The sequence below is a fragment of the Mirounga angustirostris genome, unplaced genomic scaffold (genome assembly GCF_029215605.1).
Source record: "Mirounga angustirostris isolate CCGP_5_RB_7025 unplaced genomic scaffold, mMirAng1.0.hap1 SCAF_4, whole genome shotgun sequence".
In the NCBI taxonomy this organism is placed as follows: domain Eukaryota; kingdom Metazoa; phylum Chordata; class Mammalia; order Carnivora; family Phocidae; genus Mirounga; species Mirounga angustirostris.
The window spans coordinates 157,320,252-157,338,431 of NW_026991712.1; the positions used below are offsets into that span (position 1 = coordinate 157,320,252).

At 41.6% G+C, this 18,180-nt stretch overlaps 2 protein-coding genes across 5 annotated transcripts in view; both read right to left on the minus strand.

Annotated features, from left to right (window-relative positions):
• The window catches only part of CCDC30 (coiled-coil domain containing 30), a 121,668-nt gene extending 109,487 nt beyond the window's left edge, over nucleotides 1–12,181 (minus strand). Inside the window, 3 exon segments of the mRNA XM_064589322.1 lie at nucleotides 1,075–1,195; nucleotides 3,274–3,456; nucleotides 11,510–12,181. The gene's annotated coding sequence lies outside the window, so the exon portion shown is untranslated.
• A 1,658-nt stretch (nucleotides 12,182–13,839) lies between these two features.
• On the minus strand, nucleotides 13,840–18,108 carry PPCS (phosphopantothenoylcysteine synthetase). 4 transcript variants are annotated; one of them, XM_045897937.3, is made up of 3 exons: nucleotides 17,240–18,108; nucleotides 16,967–17,070; nucleotides 13,840–15,246 (listed from the first exon to the last, which is right to left on the minus strand). In XM_045897937.3, the coding sequence occupies exons 1-3, from the start codon at nucleotides 17,745–17,747 to the stop codon at nucleotides 14,926–14,928; spliced, it is 933 nt and encodes a 310-aa protein (XP_045753893.1). In that variant the 5' UTR covers nucleotides 17,748–18,108; the 3' UTR covers nucleotides 13,840–14,925. The 4 variants fall into 4 exon arrangements, with proteins under 4 accessions (XP_045753893.1, XP_054368910.1, XP_045753894.1 ...); XM_045897939.3 differs by having other exon boundaries at nucleotides 14,028–15,246; nucleotides 17,685–17,840; XM_054512935.2 differs by lacking the exons at nucleotides 16,967–17,070; nucleotides 17,240–18,108 and adding an exon at nucleotides 16,749–16,946 and having other exon boundaries at nucleotides 14,018–15,246.
• Between the last annotated feature and the right edge of the window lie 72 nt (nucleotides 18,109–18,180).

Sequence of the window (18,180 nt, forward strand, 5' to 3'; positions counted from 1 at the left end):
ATCCACTAACTTTAAACACTTTTTAATGTTCCTTATCCCACTCCCGTTCTCATTTACTTTCTTTTTTTTTTAATTTAAAAAAATTTTTTTAAAGATTTTATTTATTTGACAGAGAGAGACACAGTGAGAGAAGGAACACAAGCAGAGGGAGTGGGTAAGGGAGAAGCAGGCTTCCCGCCGAGCAGGGAGCCCGATGCGGGGCTCGATCCCAGGACCCCGGGATCATGACCTGAGCTGAAGGCAGACGCTTAACGACTGAGCCACCAGGTGCCCCTCATTTACTTTCTTACCTAGCTTGGATTCATCTAAGCAATTCATCATTATAATCACCCCCCTTGAAAACATTCACAACTCCTTTGCCCCTCTTTCCTTCCATTATACTTGGTTGACAGAACTCCAGCCTGTAAACCAACCCTTCACTTCTCCTGCCCCTCACTCCAGAATTGGAGTGAGAAGTTCTAAAATGAAAAATAAAACAAAACAAAACAAAAAACCATGATTTCAAATGGAATATCTGAGGTGCCAGGGAAAATGCTGAGCAAAGAAAATAATAACTATGGTAAATATAAATAATCACTGTCCCTATGTAATAATATTATCTAATTTGTGAGGTTAAACAAAATAGAATATTCTAAAGGGGTCCTATCCATGTCTTCTCTTGTAGCTTTGTAGTACTTAATAAATATTTCCTGAGTCCTTAATATGCTAGGTCCTTTACAAGGCAGGTGCTGTGGGAAACACAGAAACCACCAAGACCAGGGCACGATCTCTGCCCCAAAGGAGCTGACACAGGTCACTCTGACACAGTGTGGTAAGTGCTAGAATAGACATTGAAGGAAATAACCATCCTGTACTCTCTCACACACATTTCCGACTATTTCAGAATAGATAATTTAAAAAGACCAGACAGAAAATACACTCAAAACATTGTAAGTACTTTTCTTGGAGTGGAGGATTATATTTTTCCCCTTCTTTCTACTTTTATACATTTCCCAGATTTCTGTAATTGTCACATATTATTTTTAGAAGTAGGAAAAAAAGTAAACTTCACATTGTTACAAAAGGAAAAATTACCCTGTTTGGGTTGGAGCTCTTTAACCACATGTCTATGCTGTTTGTTTTCCTTTTCACGACCGTGAGAAAATGCTTCTTTTTCCTCTGTTAAGTTATGGACATGGTTTGCATACTTTTCCACCTAAAAAGAAAATAATATATTTTCTTACTCTTAGTCCATGGTTCATATAGTAACCCATATCAAATCTATGAAGTGAAAGAGTCATTGAGAGATCACCATACTATCGTGTCTATAATCTAAGAAACAGAAAACCTGGCTTTCGTTAAGGGTCTCCCTCCCTAAACTTCCTTCCAGCTTCTTCATGTTATCAGACACTGTTTCCCACAGATATGATGACACATCACCACAAATTTCTGGGACAGTCACAATCTCTAATTTCTTTTTTCCATTAACTTACCAGGTTTCAAATCAAGTCTCCTTATCTATGATTTAGGAAATATAGCATGATACCCATGAACAGAGAAAAATCTCCACAAAAATTTATACTCCTGTACTAACAATGATGATTAAAATGTCTGAAATGTTAACAGAAGATTGTATTAAAATACTGAGTATTTTTTAAAAATAGCTTTTGGTTAATATGGCAGCTTCATAAAAGGTACTTTTATGTGGTGCATAGTAATAGATTAAAAGCTAGCTCGATGCTCCCGGCACCATATTAAGGACATCAAATACTTCATTTTCACCGCAATCCTCTGAGACTTATTATCCTCCCACTTTATATGGGAAAAAGCAGGCCGTTAGAGGCCAAGGGATTTGCACTGTCATGCAGGAAATAAGGGGAGGAGCTAGGCTTCACACTCAGCAGGCCCAAACCCAGAGGCTAAGCTCTTACCTACTGTGCCAAATTGCTTAGAAGTAGACTACCAAAGTAACTGCATTTTGCTGAATTGTGTTGAGACCTATTGCACAACTCCTCATAAAACGAACAAAGACCTGAATGGTACAGCAGACGTAACTCGGCACTGCCACCCAACTTTATAACTTCCTGCTAATCTTCAATTTCTTTCTCTTCAAAATGGCAGGAAGAATAACACCTATCTCTAATAATAACTATAATTTATTGAATACTTGCTAGGTGTCAAATACATGTCTGTGAAATGTTTTATGGACCTTAACCTGTGTAAACCCCACACATCTCTTTGAAGAGGCTATTATCATCCCCATCTTACAGATGAGGAATTTCAAGTTCAAAGATGTTAACTAACTTCCCCAAGGTTACACAGAAAGACAGTACTAAAGGCAATTTTTCACCCCCATGTGCCTAATGTTAAAGTTCATGTCTATTATGCTGTCCTGCTTTTGTTCTTAAGAAGCTGCATTCTTCTTTAAGAGTTTGGAAATCAAATCAAAAACTCCTCTAAGAGTTAAATTTAAAAATCAATGAGTTGCCTATTTGAGCTGAGATGTTGAAACACAATAGAATGCTTTCCACTCAACCTGAGAGAATTTCTTAACTCATTTAAAGAAAAAATATGTTGAAAAGTAGGTTGATCAGTATTGGAAACATCAAAAGAGTGGTAAGAAAGTCAAAAGATGCCATTATCGACTCCTCTAAGGGCTAGGTACCCGCTTGGTTCTAGTCTATAACAGGTCCAGAAATAAAGGCAGGTATAGAGAGCTCTATTGTGGAAATCAGGCTATCTTAGCCAGTGCTATAAAAATTAGAATCATTTGTTCAGCAAGTAAACATCTGTAATGCAGTGCACGTGTAGAGAAAGAATCCATCAGTCACAGGACATGCATGTCTGGTTCTTGTGGCAATTATATTTCTTTCTGTCAACTAGTAAGCTGGTATCTATTTTTCTACAAACTTCTCTGTGAGTGTAGTTAATATAAGATCACCTTTGAGAAACAGATCCACTGACTAATCAGGTTTCGAAGCCTACAAGCTACAAGCAAGAGTCAGCTAAAGGGTCGGTTATTGAAACATGGATGAATTTACAAAGATAATGAAAGCCACCTTGAGCGGACCTATTTGGATGTCCAACCAGTCATCTCTGGGTAACATTCTGTACATGTACTCTACTAGAAATAAATACAGACTGTTGGAACATTTTAGGGGAAAAAAAATGTACGTGCAAGTGCTTTGCAAACTACACAGTAATATTCAAATGTTGGTTTTTAACATGTCAATTTAATGAAGGACAATGAACAAAACCACAGGTATCTTAGAACTTTATGTTTTTAGCTCTTACTTCTTTCATTTCTTCCATGTACTTCACTGTAAGTTCTTCTAAATTTCTGGTAGCAGTGCTCAGCCCGTCTTCACTGTTCTCGAATAAGCACCAAATAAAAGAGAGTGGTTCTTCTGTAGCAACAAAGGATTCAACCCCTCCTTTCTCGAGATGGTGAAATACATATTTTATCTGAAGTTGTCCCTTGGTAAAAGAGATAAGCATATGTGTATGTACATACATGCATACAACACACACGCACACACAACCGAGCATGCAAGAAAACTGACATGTATATACACCTAGAGTTAGACTCTGTACAAAGTAGTTTAGTTCTCCTGTTAATTAATGGGTATGTTATCCAGTTATGATGAACATTTACATGAATAGCCAACAACACAAAGAAAATTAAAGTTTCAAACAGCTTTATAATATCTTCTAAAATAAGAAATGATGAAATTATATATATAATGCAAATGTGTGTTTTAAAAAATACAAGCTTTTCTGTATGCCCAGTTCTGAAGTTTACAATTTAGTAATCTGAAAATTGCCCAAAGGCCCCTTGCAAAGTTATATGTTCCAAAGAAGCCTTTTTTCCCTCAATTGAATTTGAGAGATAAAAGGACTCCTCTGGAAGCTAGAGAGCTCACTGATTCTGTACTATCAAGGAATACTCACAGAATATGGCTTATAATTTCTGGTGACTTTTAAATCATTCAGTTCTCTTCTAAAACCTCTTGATATAAGCCTGTCATCAATATTATCTTTAGTTTTTTAAGTTAAAAGTAGTCATGCTACAAAAGAGCTGACACTATAATGGTAGGTGAAAGATAAATTTCTGATTGAAGTTGTATCTGTGTTTCTCTGTTACTAGAACCTCTAGCTGTGAATAGGACTAGCTGTTATAATCAAACATAACTTTTTAAAAAATATTTTATTTATTTGAGAGACAGAGCACGAGCAGGAGGGAGGAACAGAGGGAGAGGGAGAAGCAGGCTCCCCGCTGAGCAGGGAGCCTGACTCGAGGCTTGATTCCAGGACCCTGGGAGCATGACCTGAGCCGAAGGCAGACGTTTAACCAACTGAGCCACCCAGGCACCCCCAGACATAACTTTTAACCAAGTTAATCTGACCAAATTGTAGTGATCTGCATAATTATTGTACTGCTGATAGTCCACACAAACTATACTGTTTTGCTTTCTTAATTATTTGTATTATTTTTCTCCTTTCTTGCTAAGTGTTTCAGTGTTATCATTTTCACATCAACAGTTTTAGTGGGCAATATATAGAATTCTAATTATCATCTGAACCTCACACTGAAAGAAAAAAGGACCCAGGCCTGAATCTTTGTACCCCATGTGTCCTCCTCATGACTTACAGCTAAAAATCTTCTTGCGCTCCTCCTCACCCCATTCCCATCATCTGGTCCCCACTCACATTCTCCTTCTCCCTTTTTAAGGCTGACTAATATTCCGGTGTATGGGTGTGTGCATGCATGTGTGTGTCTGTGTGTGTATGTATCACATTTTTTCATTCATTCATCTGTTCATGGATATTTGAGCTATTTCTACCTTTCAACTGGTGTGAATTAACACTGTTGTGAACATGGGTTACAAGTATCTGTTTAAGTCCCTGCTTTCAATTGTTTTGGGTATATACCTAGAAGTAGAATTGCTGTCATATAACTCTGTTTAACTTTTTGAGGAGCTGCCCTACTGTTTTCCAAAGTAGCTGCACCATTTTTTTTTTTTGCCAAATTTTTACTTCTTTATTTTTTTTTAATTTTTTAATGATTTTTAAAAAAATTTTATTATGTTATATTAGTCACCATACAATACATCATTGGTTTTTGATGTGGTGATCCACGATCCATTGTTTTCATATAACACCCAGTACTCCATGCAGTACATGCCCTCCTTAATACCCATCACCAGGCTAACCAGTCCCCCCTCCCCCCTCCCCTCTAAAACCCTGTTTGTTTCTCAGAGTCCATAGTCTCTCATGGTTCATCTCTCCCTCCAGTCCCCCCATTTTTCCCTTCCTTCTCCTAATGTCCTCCATGCTATTCCTTATGTTCCACAAATAAGTGAAACCATATGCTAATTGACTTTCTCTGCTTGACTTACTTCACTTGTAGCCACACCATTTTATGTTCCCACCATACTACCCAGAAGGGTTCCAATTTCTTCACGTCTTTGCCAACACTTGTTATATTTGTTTTATATATATAACAAAGCCATACTGATGGGGGTGAAGTGATTGCTCTCTTAAACTGTACTTATTCTACAATGACAGTGAGACCTCAGTCCCTGGACCATTACATCTTTCAAACCAGCAGATACTTTTGGTTTTTCCCCTCAAGCCTGGACCCAGTAGCTGATCACTGCAATCTCTCATCAATGTCCCCAGTTATCTTGCTCCTTGTCCCACCTTCCCTGAAAATCCCAGCCCTGGAAAAGTTTGACCATTTGACTATCCTATATTGATTTTAGTTTGCTGAGTGCTCGTAGAGAAAAATAAAACAAGCAAGCAGACTGGGGCCACTACAGATTCATGGTCTGCAGCCTGAGCCAAGCTTCTCTCCTGCTAGATCAATCTATGCATTCTTTACCAGATTCTGCTACAATTTCACTCGGCAACTTCCAGCTCTCCCATCAAACTCCAAATCTTACCTCTCCCCTCTTTTGGCAGATGATCTTGTCTTCCACAGCACTAATAAAATTAAAGTCATTATAAAACTCTATCAGCTTCTTCCCCTACACCAAGATACTAGCCTTTATCTTTAGAGAACTTGTTCTCTTTCTCTGCTCAGTGGAGACTTCCATCTTCCTGATGAAAGCAAGTCTCTTCACCTGTGTTCTAGATCCCATCCCACATTGCTTCTTCAAGGAAGCTTTTTCTTTTCTGTATACTCATTATCTGCCTCTTTACTGATCTCTTGCCCTTCATTCAAGATGTTTCTGGTCTTAAAAATAAAGATACAAAAATAACTCTCCTTTGACCCCACCACATTCCTCCGAAGGTACTGTCCTTCTTCTAATTTGTCTTCCCCTCCTCAAACATCTGCATTTTGGCTTCTGTTCTTACCACTATACTCAAAATATCACTTACCAATACCCTCAAAATGCCAATCAAACTGGACATGTTTCTATAATTTTTATATATGATCTCTCTGCACCCCTATCTTGAAAGTGTTTCCTTTCTCTGTCCTGTCACATCACTTTCTCCTGTGTTTACTCTTACCTCCCTGGCCTTTCCTTCTCTGTGTTCTCCCTGAGCTCCTCTTCTTCCATAACCCCTCGAGATGCTGACATTCCTAAGAATCCTGCCTTTGGCTCTCTGCCTTTCTCACTTTCATGGTGATTAACAGCATGGATATAGGAGTCTGACATACCTTGGTTCAAACCCTGGCTCCACCAATTTCTAGCTTTGTGATTAAGCAAGTCACCTACCTTCTTCAAACTTTTACTTACCCCCAAATAAAATGGATTAATAATAATGCTACCTCATGGGGTTGTTAGGGTTGAATAATAATCTATCTTTGCTAAGCTCCAGCTCTATCTAGAAAAAAATGGGAAGAAACAGAAACACGCTGAAGTTAGAACAAACACAAGTACGTGTGGCAAAGACTGCCAGTTGTTGCCCAATATTTATTTTTCCCTTTTCCCGCAGCATAAGATAACTGACTTCTTGAATGATCATACGGCTGCCTGCCTTACTGCTAGATACAGCCAAGTTCTGACCAATGCGATGTAAACGGAATTGTGTGCCACCTCTAGGAAGTGCCCTGAAAGGAATGGGATCGCTCTTCCTCACTCCTTCCTCCATTCTACTGGCTGCAATACACACAAGATAGTTGAAGCTTGAGCAGCCATCCTGGACACCATGGGGTAGAAGCCACCTGCCATAGATAATATACTATCATGGGAGAAGAAATCTGTGAATCTCCGACAATTTCAAGATGCTGCCCTATCAGTTCTGGACTGCTTTCTTCTTCACTCTTATTTGGGAGAAATAAATTTCTATCTTTTTCAAGCCATTTTTACTTTGAGCTTTCTGACCCCCATGGCCAACCAATCCCAACTATTACAGAAGGGTTACTTAAAGAATAAGATCCATGTGCATATACTGGAAAATAAATATGACTACATAGGAACTGGATATGGAACTGGACAGCCCATCCTGGACCAGACTGGACTAGTCTATCCTGACCCATGAGGTCTTTCGTCTCTGAGTTTCCACATGAATCTGCCCATTTACTTGCTTTTCCACATGGACAGATTTTCTCTGCTTGCTCATCAGCCAGGCTAGAAACAGCCATTCATGTGTTAAGCCTAACTAACTTTTCAGATTAAGTCATTTCTGTTCTTTATCTTTTAATTCAAATTCATGAAAGAGAGATGATTATTTTTTGCTCATTCAATGATCCATGTCCCCCTCTCCAAAGTTAGTTGTATAATCCTCATTCAGTCCCTTGTCACTGGAATGGGTTAGAAGCAAATATGACATACAAACATGGCCACTAAAGCCTACTCTTTAAGTAAGGATTGGTAGAGAGGTACAAATTCCAGAGAAGAGGATGTGTAGGTAAGAAGACAATATAAAATGAGTCTACTGTTTAAGAGCAATGCATATCAAATTGTCTAATGAACAACTCGGCTTGAATCCACTCATCTTTCCCTTCCACCTGCTCCTCCTTCTGTATTGTACAGTTAATAAAATCACCATCAATACAGTTTCCCAAGCCAGAAATCTGAGAGTCATCCATGACCCTGCTTCTTATTCATCCCACTCTCATTAATGACCAGTCCCTGAATATGTAGATTCTACTTCTTATCTAAGTGTGCTGCCTTAATTTAGGCTCTCCTCACTTACTGTCCAGTTTAGTGTAATTGCATCCTTAACTGATATCCCTGCTTCCAGGCTGTCCCCCATTCAAAGCCCTCAGACTGACTGTTCTGAATGCAAATCACTTGCTGCTCTTCATTCCCACTGCTTTCAGGAAGAGTTCAAATCCCTTAGCTTGGCATCAGAGATTCTTCACAACCTAGTTCCTGTCTGTCTTTCTAGCCTTATCTTCTGCCACACCTTGACATTAGTATACTTACCGATCCCCATCATGCTGCTTATATTTCCATGACTTTGAACATTTGGGTCACTCTGCCTGTTCTGCTATGACACCCCAGAACACACATTTTTCCAGGGGGTTGGTTCACTGAGACTCAATGGTTAAGTAATTTGAAAATTCTAAAAAAGCAGATCTTGAGGTAATATAAATCCATTATTTAGCATCTGCCTTCGGCTCAGGACATGATCTCAGGGTCCTGGGATGGAGCCCATTTCAGGCTCCCTGCTGAGCAGGGAGTCTGCTTCTCTCTCTCCCTCTGCCCCTCCCCCTGACTCGTGCTCTCTCTCTCAAATAAATAAAATCTTTTTAAAAAATCCATTATTTGAATTATAAATGCTCTAACATCTAAACTGCACCTAAAATTACCCACATAACAAAGTATACACACAAACTATTCTCTATAAAGTAGATACTGAATAAATGCTCATTAACTATCTTAAAAAGTTTTTGCCCTCCTCCCCAAACTTCCAGATGTAAAGAATGAGTTGGTAAAACTGTCAAAGCAAACTGAGACAGAGACAAAGAATTTTAAATGGAAAGAGAGCAAGGAGAATGGGTGCAGAGTCATTGCTTCTTGTTCTTATTTCCCCTACAGGTGCCCTCGAACTACAGTGAGGGGCCAGGACCATACCTCATGTTACAGCACATCTTTTGGCTCTAAGCAAGGGATGAGTTTTGGATCTTATGGTCTCAGAGTGACATTAGGGAACAAAAGTAAATAGCATGGCCACAAAAACTGATATACCCAGATAGGCTATTCACCCTAACCCTTCTTTCTCCCTTCTACACAAATATAATTTAAAAATAATAGGCATCGGGCGCCTGGGTGGCTCAGTTGGTTGAGCGACTGCCTTCGGCTCAGGTCATGATCCCAGGGTCCTGGGATCGAGTCCCACATCGGGCTCCCTGCTCGGCAGGGAGTCTGCTTCTCCCTCTGACTCTAACCCCTCTCATGTGCTTTCTCTCATTCTCTCTCTCTCTCAAATAAATAAATAAAATCTTTAAAAAAAATCATAGGCATCTTAAATATAAAACATATTAAACACAGTTTTTTCCTTCTCAATTCCCAAGTAAAATGAGGAGAAAAATACTTTTCAAAAAATTGAAAACAACGTAGCAATGTTTAAATGCTTAAAATATAAAATTAAAAGAAAGGCAAAATGCACACTATCATTACAGCTACGTAAAAATGTACACTCATGGGCAAGGGTTGACCCAGAACAGAAAAATGAACTTGATATGTTGGGACAGGGTTTCTTAACCTCAGCATCATTGACATTTGGGCTGGATAATTCTTTGTTGGGGGGGGGGATGTTCTGTGCATAGCAGGATGTATAGCAGCATCCCTGGCCTCTGCCAACTAGATGCCAGTAACATATCCCCAGCTGTGACAACTGAAAATATCTCCATCCTTTGCCAAATGTCTCATGGGAAGCAAGATCACCCCTGGGTTTAGAGCCACTGTCCTAGGGTGAGAGGAAAGTTTTTAAAGAGTTACTTTTCAATGTTGCCCTAATGATGTTTGTTCAGTAAATACATATTGAAAGGGGAAAGGTAAGACCCTTAAAATATAGCATCTAATACTCTGCTTTTCAAAAGTTAGAATTTATCCATTAAATGTGAAAAATTGAAAAAGTTTCACAACTTTTTCTTTTCTTTTTTAAACATTTTATTTATTTATTTATTTAGAGTGCAAGTAAGGGGAGGGGTAGAGGGAGAGGGAGAGAGAGAATCTCAAGCCGGCTCCACACTGATCGCAGAGCTTGATCTTAAGACCCTGAGAGCATGACCTCAGCTGAAATCAAGAGTCAGACGCCCAACCGACTGAGCCACGCAGGTGCCCCCAGAATTTCTTTTTCTTTTCCCATCTATTACAGAAGAGAAAGCTGAATTTCTCAGCATTTGGAAAACTGACCTGGCTGTAATATGAGATATCACAGATAAGTGCTGTAATTGGTCTGAGAAAATAAAAATATCCAAATCATTCTAGCCCCCCAAATACCCGCTAAAAGTGCGTATCTTCAAAATAAGTTTACATTTAAACCTGAATACTGAAAAAGAAATAGTAAGACTTAACCAGGAACACATACTTTAAGACATATTAAAGTTTTTCAACTAAAAGAAAATTGCACTGGCTCTAAATGAATCTCATTCTATTTTTTAAGGTTCTATGTTCCAGTCTTTTTAGGACTATTAAGACTTCTCCCTTGCCAAAAATGTTTATTTTCAATCACTCCTCCTCATTGTTTCTGTTTCTTGGCTCACATCACAAAGAATGTCTTCTGATTAAGAAACTGACATGAAGGGGCACCTGGGTGGTTCAGTCGGTTGGGCAGCCCACTCTGGATTTCCCCTCAGGTCTTGATCTCAGGGTCCTGGCGGAGCCCACCCCCGCAAACCCCCTCTCAGTGGGTATCTGCTTGAGGATTCTCTCTCCCCCACTCCCTTTGCCCCTCCCCCATGAACACGTGTTCTCTAAAATGAATAAATCTTAAAAAAAAAAAAAAGGAAATTGACATGAATAGAAGGCACAAGACCTGTTTTAAGCATCTCCTCTCCAGGAAATTCGATGGTATCAAGGCACTGTGTTCATACGGGCTTAAAAGTTGAAATCCGGTTACATGATCATTCTGAATGATCTTTTCATACGCATGAATACATCATGTAAATCTAACATAGTATTCACTTGAGCAAGGCACAATCTTCTTTTTTTATATAAGCCTGGGACAGGCCTAAAAATGCATTTTTATTTTTCCCCCTCCGTTTTCAAAACACACTAAGCTTGCAGAAATTTACTGTTTGTTTTTACCAACGTGCGCTTCTCCATGCTAGTTAGTTTACCCAAGACAGGAAGCTTGCCATAGTGCAGAGAAACAAAGAAAATCTTCCAAATGATTCCAGAGCTGGAGAATGTGGAATACTTAGCTACCCAAAGCATTGTAGCAGGAAAACAGAGGGAGGTGGTCTATAGATGGCAGAGGTGGTGGAGACGAATGAACATTCAGTGATGCGCAGCAGGGACGAGAAAGGGTGAAAATGGCTGTGGAATGAGCAGGATGAGAAAAGTGGCGCTCAGGGTGATGAGAGAAGCGGATGAGATTGTAGCTCGAAAGGCAGAAGGTAACTGACTTGATGACGTCGGATGCTGAAGATACCAAAGGCCTCTGCAGAGCTTCATCGGCAATTAAGATTCTGCATGATGAACATAGGACGAACAAGCAGAAAACGGCAGTTCTTTGTTCACAAGCCTACGACCTGGGGAAGCCGTGGCTCGGAGGACTCGGGCCAGGCCCGTCAGGCGCAGTGGTCTGTGCAGGGCTGAGTCTTCGCTTGGGCAGTGAGAAAAGGAGCGCCCACCTAACTGACGGGTTCCAAGCCCTCTCTAAATAAGACAGACAGCCTAATTCTAAAGGCTGTGGCGGTTGGGTCCCTGCGGACGGGCGAATCCTTCTTCAGGCAGAATCACTCCAGCCCGCCACAACAAAGGCAGAGCCAGGAGAGGCTCTCCTCCGGTTTCGGGCCACACGGGTGAGAGAAGCGGGAAAGACCTGGAATGCTGAAAAGGAACGCAGAAAAGGCGCTTTCTTCCTTGGGGCTGAGGCGGAGCCGCGGGAACCAGGCCGGAAACTGTCTTTCGGAGAGTGCCGTGAGGGTCCCGGCTCACTCGGCTCCACCGCTGCTCAGCGGCCAGAGGCAGGTGCCTACCCAGGCCCGGGCGTCATAGCAACAGCGCTCACCGCAGAGACGCCGAGGCGTCCTTCCGGCGGGAACCATAGAAACGACGCGCACCATTGGCTCAGGGGCTGCTCTTCCTGTGGAGACAGCGCACACCATTGGCCTTCGGGCCGTGGGGCGGGGTTTTTCGGCAAAACGAAAGTACGGCTCATTCCATTGGCTTTGCAATAACCTGTTGGTAACAACATAGGTGCGCTTTTTCTACTTTGAGGCTACATTTTTGTTAGCGGGCATTTATAATTCTCAAATAGCTTCCGGCCGGCCTAATAGTCTTGGTTTTATTTTTCTAGAAGTAACTTCATTCTTAAAAGGGAGAGGGTCAGGAGTTGTGAATTTTAAGCCTAGATCTGTCACTACCTGGGGCGCCTAAGACAAATCACATTTTTCGGACCTGGCTTTATTATTGTAAAAATGAAGAAATCGGACTTGACTAGAATCGTCCCTAAGACAGAAGCCCTTTAGAAGTCCTAGAAAATTCAGTTTAAGTGAACCGTTCCTCCACTTATGTCGTGCAAAATAAAAATTTCTAAACGACAACTTAAGAGAGGCTTGGTTTATATCATGTTCATTTAAATGCTCTTATTGCAAGATTCTAGTTAGTTCATCAAAGCTTGATTTGACCCATGTTTTGGGGGCCCTTGCTTTGCTGATATCCCAAATAGGTACCCACATTTCAGTCTTATTCTAGTTCCACATAGGATCCTTTCCAAAGCTTTGCCAGTTATCTGGATAGATCGCATCCCTTACTTTATGGAAGTACTTCAACCATTTCCACCTTACAAATGTATTTTCTCTTATCTAAAATGCGCAGTGCCATCACTTCCAGTCCACTTAACTCCTACTTATCACTTGTCCCTTCCTCAGGGAAACAATTCTTGGTCCTCCAATCTAGATCAAGGGCTTTCTCATTTGCTCTCATTGACTCGCGTTCCTTTTCATTATTTCTTTCTTTGCACACTATTTGCTGTCAAAAAAAACCAAAAAACAAAAAACAAAAAAACCCAAAAAACAAAAAAAAAAACCTCTTGGAATTTTAACATGTGTAAATACTGTTTAAGTGCTCCAAATGGAAATTAAACTGAATTGGAAAACACTTCAAATAATTCCATGTAGGAAAGTGGTGTTTGTTTAAGCCTAACAAACCGGGATAAGAAATGGTTCCCAAGGGAAGTAATAGTTATGGTAGAAACAAACATTAAGATCACTTCTAGTTTTCACTCCATTACCCTCGTTGGACGTTCAAACATCATAATGACAGTCATCATCCACATGAAGCTATAGATGTAGGGAAGAAAATCAATCTTTTGCTTCCTATCCCTTCAGTACTGCAGCCACTGCTGACAGAGCCTGTTGTCTTTGAGATTTTGCTAATCGGACCTTAAGTTAATTTAAAATTTTTGTTCAATGGGACTGCTGCGTCCAGAACAGTCCTGACTGCTGCAGTTATTTTTCCTCTGCTTGAAAGTCACATTTCTTGATTTAATGACATATTTCAATGCATCTTTGCACCTCTGCTCAAATCTTTTCAACTAACATTTATTGTATCACTGTCATCAGACACATTGGGCTACCCTTCCCAACTCCATGATTATCACTAGTTGCACTTTAAATCAAGTATGTAAAGTATATTTCCTGCTTCTACCTACTTATTAACGGTAGTTTCTCAACATGCACTCTGGACCAACCTACAGATCATTTAGGGGATTTTTCTGAACCACAGTTCTTGTACACTCCCATCCCAAGCCCAAGACAGTATAATATCTACATGCCAGACACCAGATGACTAATGCTCTATCTTCACTGTTTTACTTACTCCTCACAACAAAGGGCATTATTCAGCAGAGAGATTTACTATCTCTATTTTATAAATGAGGAACTTGAGATTAAGTCAAGGGTCTAAGCTTACAAAGGTAACAGGTGACACAGCTCGAAGAGTCAAACTTGGCTGAGATGGCTCCAAAGCCCCTACTCCTTACCACATAGTAAAGCTTCCCTCAGGGTAGAAATCACTAATAGGCCCCTTCCTGGCCCCAGGTAGAAATCAAGTTTCCCTTAAGAACAGTTCTAAAATATTTGAAAGGTAAACTGTTAACTCAAATAGAGAGTCAACCTAGGAAAAGGAGCAAAAAGTAAATGTAGTGGGAAGCTCATCATTCTACAGGCTATCTATCTTAGGTGTCCTTCTCTTGTACTCGCACCTTGGATAAATTTCCAAAAAACATCATTTCCATCATGTTGGCTTTTGGGCACACACTTTATTGCACTTTATTTTTCATACATCCATATCCCAGAGACATATTTATTCATCTTTTTAATCCTCATAATCCTCAGGGCCTACCACATAGTAGGCATCAAGAAATATTTGATCTTTAAGGCATGGCCATTCATGCATCCATAATCCTTCTCATATTATGAAGGTTGATATTCAGGCCTCACATGTATATGCTGAGGAATATAATTCCCAATAAGCTCTTTTTTTTTAAAGGTGAGGAACAGCTCATGTTCATTTTCAAAATCCAGGTGATAATCAGATGAGTGTGTCAGGTGGCTTGGTCATAAGTGCTTTGCTTTTGTTTTCATTTTTATTGAGTATGAAATGATCTTTAAAAGACAAATACCAAACTATATTCACCTGCATACCACTCACTGTTTTTTCCCTTCATTTTTTGTCTTTATGAAAGCAAAGGATTTGTTTTTACCAGTGATAAGAGCCCTGGAAGGCAGCTATGCTCACCACTATACCACCAACGCCGGCTTAAGAGCCCTGATCCACTGAACAATTTTTGATCCTACAAAGGCTTTTTTATACTTCAGTTGTCATGTATAAAAGCTGTGTGTCGAGACTGAAGATCACCCACTATCTTCTCTTCTATATCTATGCCTTTTTCTACTTCTTCCTCTGACAGCAATATCTTGGTTTCTGAGTCTTTCGTTAAAATAACCACAGAGGACCGTCGTGACTCAAGGCTATTGGCCACCACCACTTGATGTCGATAAACTTCCAAAGCATTCCGTGCACGATCAATTACGATGGAAGGGTCAGTCTCCAACTTAAAGGAAATTATAAATGCTTTGGGAGCCCAGTCTTTAACCAAAGGAGAAAGCATTTTTGGCACCATCTTCATTGTTATCTGTATTGGAAAAAGAAAAGCTTAATAAGCAAACAAAGGTCAATAACTACCAGGTCAGTCTCATGGGAAACTAAGGAAGCAGGGACTCAGATTTTTGGCTATGTCAATTTGAGTGGGATTTCTCACTGTCAAACTTTTCAGAGCATTTTAAATGCTTAGTTTAAGAGCCTTGGCTCTGTAGGGTTCATAAGGATTCCTAATTCCAAGGTGTCATACGAATTCTGAGACAAACCATGTCTTATGAGTTAACCTTGCCCTACCGCCCTCATCACCATTAACAGAGCTCTGAAAAACAGCATTATATTTTCTTAAACATTCCCCTTATTTTAAACCAAACACTCAAATAAACAAATCTATTCACGCAAATCTGTAACACAAATGTAACTTTGGCAGAAGTTTAATTAACGTTGGGTTTTTAAATCTCTTAGCCTAAAATATTCCTTGCACCAGTAGAATGACTATTTGATTCTGTTTAAAAACTGTCACTCATTACACATCTTAGCACTGAAGAAAATAAACTGATTTTATTTTCACTTGATCAAAACTCTTACTATACCATTCTTGATCCCTTCTAAGAATGTTGAGTTGGTTTGTGTACTTCCAAGAAAGAACTAAAAAATAGAGGATAAACTAAAGCTCCCAGAATTTTAAAAGTGTGAAATTACTATGGTAATTATCAGGATTTCAGAAAGTTAGCAAGTGTGATAGGGATTATATTCCCATTCCCCACTTAATTTTTCTGCTTAGCATTTTTCACTACCTAACATAGTATGCATATGACTTATTCATGGTCTCTGAAGAGTGTAAGCAACACAAGGGCACAGTATGTTTCTTTGCACTGCTTTATCTCCAGGTCCTACTACAGTACTTGGCATATAGTAGGTACTCAATAAATATTTATTGAAAAAATGAACAAATGAAGTATCCTACAGAGTCAGCAAGTGTCCCACAGGTAGTTTCTCCTATTTAAATTCTTCTTGAATCATAAATGATTAAGAATTCTCTCGGGTTCCAGGATGCCAGATCACCTCAACATCTCAACCACTAGCCACCCCATACCCTTTCCTTAAACTACAGCAATCTTCGTCATCTAACCTACACCCGCTACTCTCTCTAATTCACCTTTCATACTGATGCCGGAACGGTCTTTTCAAACAAAAACTTTCTCTCATTCTCCTACTTGTTTGCCTTAGCTCCACAGGATAAAGTCCAAGCTCCTTAAGAAGGAATACAAAATCTTCTATGAAATAAGCTCTCTTCGGTCTGCCCGCCCACCTTGCGCCCCACTCTCCCTGCTCTCCAACCTTACCAAACAACTTCAGTTCACATCACACTGCTCATTTCCAAACTCCAATTTGTACTCTATCTGTACCTTCCCTACTTTGTCTGCTATACTCTCTGTTCATCTTTTAAAACCCAATTTATGTCATCTCCTCCAGGAAGCCTTCCTTGACTTCCCCAAGATTCACTCACCCCATGCTCTGACTTCACTTTGTACGTACCTCTACTAGAGCATTTATCACTCTGTACTGTAATTATGTCTGTGTCCAGCTCCCTCACTAGATTGTGAGGTTCTTGAGGGAGGGCGGTGTCTTATTCATCTCTGTATCCCTAGTGCCTATCCCATACGGAATGCAGAAAGGCCATCTCCAGATCAAGAGGGAATTAACCCAAGATTGATTATAGGGGATCAGATCTCTGGAAGAGAAGCGCCCATCACCTGCAGTGGGCCCCTAGATGACTGGATCTTGTGTTCAGGCATTTCTGAGACAGGAACATAGAAATCTGACACGGCCGCAGCCAGGTAAAACATCGCAGAAGAGCCTGCAGAGAGAAGCACAGGGTGTAATAAATCGGAGTGGGATATGGGATCAGCTCCTTTCAACTCAGGCTCCCCGGCTGTTAGACTGCGGATAATGAAAAGGTGAGGGGGAAAGTGTCTGGGGAGAAAGGCTCTGCCTGCAGGAAACCCTGAACTCCTAAGCGCACGCACCCAGCGGATTGAGCGCCTGGGCCGCAGCCTGCAGCAGATGCAAATAGTCCGCCAAAGTGGTGAACTCCACGGCCAGGAAGGTGCCGGCAGCCGCAGCCTCCTGGTAGCTCCGCAGAGCCGCCGCGAAGCCCGGAAGTGCATTCTCCTCGGCCTCCAGGCTCAGCAAACCCGAAGGGGCTGCGCCGCAGGGCCGCAGCGCCGACAGCCAGGTCTGGGGCGGGAAGCGGTGGGCAAAGGGGAAGGCGGAACGAGCGCGGTACAGAAACAGGACCCCGTAACCCGCGGCCAGGAAGGCCTCGGCCGAGGTAGCCCCGCGCCGCCCGCTGCTGAAGTTGTCCAGGAAGCGCACTGGCCGGGCTTCCAGAGGAACTTTGGTACCGCCGGACGTGATCAACACCACCCGCCGGCCCTGCGCGCCCAGCCTGGCGGCGAAGCGAGCCATAACCTCGGCGTAGCGCGCAGCATCCGCAGGTTTGGGAAACTCGGCGACCAGATCCACTTCCGCCATCAGTCCCCGGGCGCGCCCGCACTCGCGCACGCTCCACTGCCGCCGGCGCCGCGCCCCTGCCGGGCTCCCGGTCCCCGCGCAGCCGCACTAGTGAGGGGGCGACCTTTCCCCTTCACGCCGCACGCCGGCGCCGTTTTTCTCCTCGTGTGGCGTTGTGTGGCGTTGCGTGCCCTTTCTGCCCCGCAGCCTCGCAGAGGTGACCCTGAGCTGGCTAGAGCTGTCGGCTGGGCAGGCATCTGGAAGGGCCACCTCCCCTCATGTTCGTTTCCTACTCGGGTAAAGAACTGGCCGGTTTTGCCTCTCACCGGCCACCGTATCGGCCTTTCTGGACTTAGATTCCCCTGGAGTCAGACTGCCCGGCCATTTAACCTTCGGGACCAACGAGGAGGAGTTTTGTGGTGGTGGTTTTTTCAGCCCCGCAAATACACTCTAG

Coding starts and splice junctions, on each gene's coding strand:
- PPCS (XM_045897937.3), bottom strand. CDS start 17,747: ATGGCGGAAGTGGATCTGGTCGCCGAGTTTCCCAAACCTGCGGATGCT. Junction 17,071..17,239: donor CCAGGCGCTCAATCCGCTGG/GTGCGTGCGCTT, acceptor TTCTCTCTGCAG/GCTCTTCTGCGATGTTTTAC. Junction 15,247..16,966: donor CATCTAGGGGCCCACTGCAG/GTGATGGGCGCT, acceptor TTTCCAATACAG/ATAACAATGAAGATGGTGCC.